The sequence below is a fragment of the Frankliniella occidentalis genome, unplaced genomic scaffold, assembly GCF_000697945.3.
Source record: "Frankliniella occidentalis isolate FOCC.00 unplaced genomic scaffold, Focc_3.1 Scaffold349, whole genome shotgun sequence".
In the NCBI taxonomy this organism is placed as follows: Eukaryota; Metazoa; Arthropoda; class Insecta; order Thysanoptera; family Thripidae; genus Frankliniella; species Frankliniella occidentalis.
The window spans coordinates 85,407-94,553 of record NW_026267472.1 but is presented as its reverse complement, the minus strand read 5'-3'; the positions used below and the strand labels follow the sequence as shown (position 1 = coordinate 94,553).

Genomic DNA, 9,147 nt, shown 5'->3' with positions numbered 1-9,147 from the left:
CTTTCATAACTCTTTGTGCAGTTTGCTGCTTTACTCAAACGCAGGGAGGCATGCTTTCCAAGCTCGCAAAGCAGACCAAGGAGTCTGTCTCCTGTTGCGTTAGGTAAGGTAATAGTACAATTAAAATATTTAATAAGTAATCTGTACTTATATTTTGCAAGTGCTTTTAGTTTAGTATTTTTATTTTTTGCAAGTGGGTGTGTATGAACCCAACAAGGACTTACCAGATTCTCTTAAAGATTTGCAGGAGGATTCTGCATGACATCATTTTGTGATGTGTTCAGATATCCGATTTAGTCTTCAAAAGGGTAGGATAGCGTTGTATTTCGATCCAGGAACGGCCTCAAGCTTGAACGCCCACTGTATTTTTTTAATTTTCAGCCGAAGGGTACCCAATTCACTAAAAACGCGTACACAGACTGGAAATAGGAATGACTGTAGCTAATTGTAAAATATTGGTGCGACTGTAAAATACCGCTGGAAGCGTCTGGAGGCGACTACGAACGTGACTGCCAGAGACAATAGAAGTTACTAGGGATGCTTCAGTAGTATGAATAAGACTGGATGACTGTAAGTGACTTGAGGTGATTGAAAAGATTAGAGTGACTGTATACAGTGGAATGATTGGGAATGATTGGGAATGGTAATAGTTTGATTATTTTGCCACACTGTAAAAATTAGTTGTTAAAAAACAGCTCAGCTGTTAACCAACAGCTCAGTTGTTCGAGAACAACAGAAGTTGTTGAAAAACAACTTCGTTTGTTGTCAATGCATTGTTGATATTGAACTATTGGGCACCATTTTGTTTTTGCTGACTTTTTTTATTACTGTTACTGGACAACTTTTGCTGTTATTTGACAAACGCAGCTGTTGTACAACAACACGAGTCACTTAAAAACTTGACAATAAATTTGTTGTTAAGTGACAACAATTTTTTTTACAGTGTAAGTGTACAATGACTTGACCAAGTTAGGGACCTCTCGTTTTAAGCCCATATGTTGGTATGGTTAGCTTTATTTTACAAGGGTACACCCTTACGACTGTGCACGCTTGATGAGATCTGCAGCGACCTCGGCCAGCATGATGGTGGGCGCGTTCGTGTTGCCGCTGGTGATGTAGGGCATCACAGAGGCGTCCACGACGCGGAGCCCGCTGACACCGCGGACCCTCAGCTGCGAGTCCACGACAGCCCTGGTTACGGCGCCACAAAGGTAAGAACAGTTGGAAGGACAGGGTTTATGGGTGATCCCGCCAATAATGCAAGGGTCAATGACCCTGAAGAAAGCGGTTCGCTTATCTTTAAAATATTATGTACTAAGTGCCGCTGAGGTAGGTGAATTTGCCGTTTAAGATGTGTACTGTAACATCATTTTAAAAATTGCAATCGACAACACCTCCGCAGTATTAGTATTTCAGCCACAGATAGCAATCATTTGTCCCGTTGCACTGTTAAAAAAAAATTAAGAAAATCCCAGTTTTGGGCTGTGAAACGCTCGATTCTCAGTCGTTGAGTCGGGAAATTGCTAAGCCATGGAGGGTTAAATTTCCGTAACCAATTTAATCGGGTTTTCCTGAACCCAGTGGGCTGGTAATCGGAAATATAGCACCCAACTAGTAAAATTCAAGTTGTGGCATCGGGATTTCTGTTTCGAAACCCACAACTTGAAAATTCAAGTTGTGGCATCGGGATTGCACCTAGTCTCATGTCGACCACTTTGAACCGATAAAAAAAAAATTGCCCCAAGGTGGAGTTGAACATAGGCCTATAAGTTCCCAGTCCTGCTCTGTACCCCTAAGCTACACAGCGCTCCTTGACGAGCGAGTGGCTGACGACCCACTTAATGTAAGCGTTGCCCCAGTAGAACGTCTGAAATTCAAGTTTTGGCACTAGGAATTACATTTACAGTTTATGGGTCCGGATATTCCGCCCTGTGGGTGTGTGATACCGGCTCAAACTGGAAAATCCCAGTTCCATGTACCATAGGGATTCAAGTTGTGGCTTAGTAAATTATAAAACTGAAGCCAACTTCTAATTTTCTGTAGGTAGAATGGAATTTTCAACATCACAATTCCAATTCTACAATTCCAAATGGACTTGAAAACCTCGAGTTGGATCGAGGATTAGCATTGCCTAGTCTAGTGGGTTGGGAATTAAAATACCCTGCTGGTGACTGGAAAGTTCAAGAACCAATGGGTTCAGAATTTTCTTCATATTTTTTACAGTGTGGTTCTCCCCCTAACCTAGTTTTGGTCTTTCATCAGATACCAAATGTTGCGAAGATTAGATAACAGTCAACATCTCAAATCGCAAACTCGACTCAGCGGTACTTGGTGCACGATACATTATTTGAGATAAGCGAACCGTTTTTTACGGGACGTTGACCCGTGCCTTATTGGCGGAAGAACCATAGAGTCATTAACATCAACTTGACAGAGCTCGTATTCAAAAAGAGGTGTGGTGTGTCTTGTGTATCGTGTAGCACCGTGTGCTAAGCTTTACGCCGTACGCCTGAGGTTCTAGTGTGTCATACCTTGGATCGTTCGCACGCCCCATTCGGCAGGTGCCGCTCCAGTGCCACGCTGTCACCGTGCTAGTCCGCGCTAAGCAGCGCAAGAAGCCATCAGAGCCCATGGGGAATCGACTGGCAACCGAAGAAAATTACGTTAACAGCCAAAACGAAAAAGACAGGCAGTATCTGTATGTTAAAGTCTAGCTATATGTACGCCAGACCACGCGTAGCAGGCCTAGTCTCGGGATTCACGATATCTCACGACACGAAATATTGCGACGCGCCTGGCCGACATAGAGCTCAGGGGCGAAAGAACGTTTTTTGGCCAGGAGGGGACAGCTAATCAGACCCTTTTTGGCGCCCCAAAAGTTCTAACTTTATCAGATTCTTGCGAGGAGGCGAGAACTCCGGGCATCGTGTGTACACCTGACGGTGAATCAGCAGGATAAAAATTGATCGAAATCAACTGCAATCGCTTAAACTAAGCGGGAAACTGGTGAAACTGGTACAAAATAGTCGAAATAAGCGTTTTCTCCCAATAGAACACGTAAGGAATAAATGTAAGCGGACGGGAATCACTGGGAATCAAGTATTACAGGAATCATCTGTACATATCAAAAGGGAGTTTTTGCCCCCGCGGATTCTTGTGTGAAGATGAACATTTTACTGATAGTAAATTCTAAGGCAGCTAAAGCCGCTAGGAGGGTGTGTTTCAACGCCAAATGTGTGGTTCTACATTTATTCTTCTAACAACTTTTCGATATGAAGCCTCTTTTATGATATAACAAAGGAGGCGGGATGAGTTCTCTTTTAAGAACCAACAGGAAAAGTCCAAGGACTAAAAGTTCATCCATTTTCCCCTTACTTGTACCGTTTAGGCCCTCAAAAGCATTTTTGAACGAAAATTAGGGGAAAACGTCCAAATGGATCATTAAGTCGTAAAAAAGGCTTCATATCAATTTATTTATTGGTTTCTAATAGGTAACTCGTAAAAGAAGATCCCAAGCATGAAACTTTAATCCGTTTTCCCCTTACTTCTACCGTTTTGGCCGTAGAGGGTGTTTTTAGACGAAAATTAAGAGACAATAGCCAAATAATTCAGTAAGTCGTACAAGATAGGTTTCATATATCAACAAATTGGAAAGGAAGTAAAACTGAAATCACACATTCCGCACGAACCACACTCCTCTTAGACTTCTAGTTGCCCTACTATCACTTTACAACTAAAAAGTTGACTTTCAAATTTTGAAAAAAAAGTCAACAACATACGCGCACTGCGGGTTGTTGGTCTTGTCAAGGCTGAGTCCCGTCTTTCGCAGTGGCGCCTCGAGACGGAGAGCGAACTGCAATCCCTCTACGACGGTGTCCAGGTCGTGGCCCTGGTCGTCGCCGAAATAATTGAGTTTGACGAGTGGCGCCGCGTGCGGATCCGAAGCGTTCAGGCGCACCCAGCCTCGGCTCTCGGGCCGCATGAGCGACACCAAAACTATCACACGGTTGAGCCGCCACGAATCCATCAGCAGGCATGACCTGTAGGTACAACACTAACTGTTACATATAATTTCCTGTCACACCGACGTCGGTAGTACAGGGCGATGCCTCCTAACGACAAAGTTCGATCTTCAGCGGCACGGTTACACAAAGTTCTATCTTCAGCGGCCCGGTTACACAAAGTTCGATCTGCGGCGGCCCGGTTACACAAAGTTCGATCTACATTCCGGCGGTTTCTGCAGCGCAGCTTAAATGTATTCATATTCTCGACAATATTGCAGATAGAAAAAAAGTAAAAACTGCTTCATGTTTGTAAAAGATCAAAGAACAACATACTCCAAAGAAAAAATTGAATGCTATCGCAACAAGACTGTGGTAGAGGTCTAAACTTGCGACTAACGCGAGCGGCGAAAAGCAGATCGAACTTTGTGTAACCGTGCCGCTGCACATCGGACTTTGTGTAACCGGGCCGCTGAAGATCGAACTTTGTGTAACCGTGCCGTTGAAGATCGAACTTTGTCGTTAGGAGGCATCGAGGGCTACAATGTTCAGTACAGTATGCACACACACTGCATCTGTGTTTTCAGTTCCGAACTTCAAACGCCAACAACTGAAAATGTGAAAACCAAAATCAGATTGTACAGATTCTTATTATTCCTTTTAGAAAAAGAAGAGAGAAATGTCTTGACCACGCCTACGTCTCTTTTGAGAGCTTTTCACTCCTTCGTTTCCAATATGATCGCCTCTTACTACAGAACAATCGACGAGCGTGTACACAAACGAAAATACACGCCAAACTCACCATGACACGCGACTACTCGCCTTTGCTATCAATTTACTCGCCTGTACTTGTCGTTACTCGCCAGCACTCTTAAATACTCGCGTATACTCTTTAGAACTCATCAATACCCTTGAAAACTCGCAAAGATACTCTTCAATACTTCTAACTAGAGGCACTGCGCTGGTTGGGCATCGGGTTTTTCATGACATCCCTGACGAGCGAGCCAGAGACAAAAGGGGAGTAGGGGTGAGTATTGCCGAGTAATAGTAAGTATTGATGAGTATTGGCGAGTAGAGGTGACTATATATACATACAATGGCTAGAAAATAATCCAAAATGTTTGCTTTCATGCAGACCAAAACTCGCTTAAAACTCGTCCCTACTCGCTATTACTATCTTTTAGTCGCAATTACTCTCTATTTACATCAACTCAACAATACCTGCCAACTGAAATACTCAAGAGTGCACCATTCAAGGAAGTAGAGGGGAGTGGAGGATCCCTTGAAATCGATACGGCCCTATAAACTCATTGCAGCCATACTACCAAAGCATTAACACATTTGCTCTCGCATTTGGCAGTAGACTTAGAAATTTAAACCCAAAACATGACTTTGGGACGCAACGAATATTTTAACAATTTAAAAAGCACGTAGAAGCATGTTCGTAACAAATTAATCGGTCACCCTGATATTCTCAGACAACACATACAGTCACTAAAATCTTGCCTAAAATATAACTTTTCATGAATAAGAAGTTGCGTCTGGGTTTTATTACTAAGCCTTAGGGCAAATTTCTTTATGTTAAGTGTGGCTGCAATGGATTTATTAGATTCTATGCGTTTTACTTAAGTCATGTTTGCCTATGCTGTTACAAAAATGAGTTCTTGCGAGTTCTTGCAATTGAAAATTGTTAAAATATTAATTGATTCTCAAATAAATATGATTTACGAAATGGGAAGAAGGGAGCCTTGCCGGAAACGTATAGTTGAGCCTATGGCCTGTCGTACATGATCTTGCAGTGGCGTGTAAGTCCAGCAGTAACAAGAATTCGTAAGGATGAAGAAACAAGTAGGCTCGCCCTTCCGCCAAACGGAGTTCTCAGCTTCGGTTCGCTCTGCCGGAAACTCCGTTCGGCAGAATCCGGGCCTCCTCCACCTGCCGGCGGCATTTGTCGGGCCTTCAGCCCCACCATTGATCAGTATTCAAAGCGGTCAAAACTTTGGCTTCCGGGTGGACCTGCACACCAATGTTTATGAATACATTTTTTTGTGCATAATTATGAAAGGATCCGCGCAAGCAGAATTATGTTCAAATTCTTGTACTCTAGAGATATCTGTATCTGTACAGAGCTGTGCATAATTATGAACGAAGTTCTACAAAATTAACTATGAATGTGTGTCTCATACTTCATGCCCAGATCTCTACATGCGTTGCGTATGCACCAAAATAAACATAAAAATTTAGTTTGCACGACCCTTTAAAATTTGCTCCTTAGACATGAGGAAGGAATGTAACGGTGAAGCACTTTGACTACGTGTACTGCACACTAAATCCTTATGCATTGTACATAAACGTGCAGAATTGTAAGCAGCCATAAATTTATGCACAATTTTATACACTCGTCAAAACATTTAGCGGTCCATTTTTTTTGCTCTGAAATTAAAATTACCTGCGATGCAGGTAGGAACGTGAAATTTGGCATGGTTTACGTCTTGGGTGTCTCGTGTCGCAAATCTTGTGGTTTAACGTAGGCAACAAGAGCAAAGTAACTATTTCGCACTCGCACCCCCTGGGGGGCTGTACGACCCCTAAATGTTCAACCCCTGACCAAAATTTCCACATTTCTCACCCTTAGGGAGGCTTGGAAAATCTAGACACTCCAGGATAGAATTTTTGGACCGTACTGGACAACAGCCTGGTAGAGAATTCGAAGCCAGCCTCAAACTCGACTCAAACTACCACTAGGGTGCGGGGTGCAGGTCACCCCCTGCACCCAAATTTTGAACCCGATTTACTCGCCAATGGATTTTAAGTCGATACGTACTACATGTATTTTTACGATTTCATCTTGTAATTTTACAACTTGCGTCTGCGTCAAGGAAAATTTTCCTGTAAGCCTACCTACTATTTTTCACAGTGATTGTTGGTAAGATTACGAAAAAATAGTTCGTAATCCAAACCGATTGTTCGAAAGAACCTATCTACACTGGTAAAACAAAGGCGCTGTACAATGCCTTTCCTGGGGCGCTAAAATCAAAGCCTCATTTTCACGCCTTTCCTGGGGTGCTAAACCTTAGCGCCTCAAGAAAGGCGCTAAATTATTGGGGGAGTTCAGAGGTAAGCGCCTAGGATAATTATCGCTCCATATAATCTATTATTTTAAAAATTATGTCATGTCAAATCCTGACAATATAAACATAAATACGGATTCAATTTTTAAAATAATAAATTATATAGAGCGAGAATTATCAAAGGCGCTAACCTCTGAACTCCCCCAATAATTTAGCGCCTTTCCTGATGCGTTAAACCTTAGTGCCTTTCCTAAGGCGGCAAACTTTCATAGTGCCCTTTAAAGGCGTTGTTTAACGCCTTTGTTTTAGCAGTGTAGCCTGACAAACAATCGCTTTGCAATACGAAACAATTTCTTTGCAATACAAAGAACGAAAATTGTTCGTAATGTGGCAAAGCATTTAGTTAGTAGGTTTTTTACAGGGGATGGGGATGGGGTGAACTGGGGGTAGGGGTGGTATCTCAGAGGAGGTTAAACGCACCCAAAGTGTTGAAATGGGGTCCTAGGGCACCCGTGCACCAACTTTGAACAACTTCCGGCAACCTTTTCCACCCGAAACCTTTACGTTTTGTACGACTCCTCTACTCCCGTGTGCGTTACGGGTTGCGTACGGCGTACGGGGTGGCGCACGAACTTCGCGTTCAGAGAGGTGTTGGCGGGGTTAAGCTAGATAGATAGGTGAAGGGCACTTCCGCCAACAACCTGTGTGTCTGTGTTGGCTGTGTAATTTTGAATGAATGAGCTTAGCTCTAACTTTAGGTGTCCGAGTGAATGCGAAATGATATAACTCAAGGTTAAATACAAGAAGATAATTATTCAAACACAAAGCAACTTACAAAATGACCGAAGGGTTAAATCATTCAATCATACGACCGAACCACAGCTTACACCTTAGCACACTAAAACCTTTAAGCCTCTCTCACAAGTGACTCTACTCTTCGGGCTCTAACAAACAAACTCGACTCTACCGCACGTCTCTACTCTTCAACTTTACTTAACTCTCCCAAACGTCTCTCCTCTTCAACCTTCTCCAAACGTCTTTCCTACTCAACTTCACTTCAACGTCTATCTCGACGTGACCCGGGCCAGAGCGCTCTGCTGACCCGCTCCGCCACGGGTGCCATCTTTCCCCAGTCACTCATCCCTTGTCGTACCGCCCTGCCCCCACCGTGCCCCGCCCGGCACCGGGGAAAGTCCCGCGACGGCCGGCCGGCGCGTACGCGGCCCTGCAGGTCAGAGTGCGCACCAGCGTGGCAGCAGCCGCGCTGACCAACCCTTGACCTGCCTGATTAGAAATGTTCCAGCGGCTGCTGGAACGCGCAAACAAGCTGCAGGGTCGTCCGAACCAGGCGAGTGACGACACTGTCAAAATCATGCGTTGGCGAGCACATTCTCGCCAACAGAGGGTTAACTACACACCGAAGAAGTGAATCATGCCAAATTTCACGTTCCTACCTGCATCGCAAGTAATTTTAATTTCAGAGCGCTAAATGTTTTGACAAGTGTACATAACTATGGAAGAGAGAGAGGGGCACTGTCAAGGGCACATACTGCCAACAGCCACGCAATAGTAGCCCACAGTCTAAATCGTGAAATACGAGGGGGTATCCACTCAGGTAATAGTCGGGTCGCCCGTCCGGTAATAGTTCGGTAATAGAGGTAATAGTCAGGTAATAGACGTAATAGAAAGGTGAAAGAGGTAATAGACAGGTAATAGAGGTAATAGAGACGTAATAGTTGGTAATAGTTGTCTATGAAGGGGGCTTTAACCCCCCAAAAATGCATTTTTGGGACATTCGTGAATTAAATTAGTTTCTGAGCCACTGTAGGCTTAGAACCTGAGGGTATATTTCTCAACACAAGCAGCCGGTAGAAACTCCCTACGGCTGGGCTGACACACTGTCTCGGCCGCGCCGCTGGGCCGGGGCGGCGCCCGCGCGCGCTGCAACTCTCTTTTCTATTTGTCATATCTCCTGTACCACACCTCCTTTTAACAAAGCGCCTTATGGCGCTAGAAAGAGAAAAGAACGAGGAATCTAATGATATAAATAAAAGTCACTGAATCGAACCGGAAAC

General features: G+C 43.9%; 1 protein-coding gene across 1 annotated transcript in view; it reads right to left on the bottom strand.

The window, feature by feature from the left end:
• Positions 1-982: 982 nt before the first annotated feature.
• Positions 983-9,147, bottom strand: part of LOC113210424 (glucose dehydrogenase [FAD, quinone]-like) — a 15,207-nt gene continuing 7,042 nt past the window's right edge. The window contains exons 4-6 of the mRNA XM_026428411.2: positions 3,780-4,040; positions 2,532-2,642; positions 983-1,191 (exon numbers count right to left, since the gene is read on the bottom strand). Coding sequence (XP_026284196.2) covers positions 1,035-1,191; positions 2,532-2,642; positions 3,780-4,040 — 529 coding nt within the window. The 3' untranslated portion in view covers positions 983-1,034. The remainder of the gene's footprint in view (positions 1,192-2,531; positions 2,643-3,779; positions 4,041-9,147) is intronic.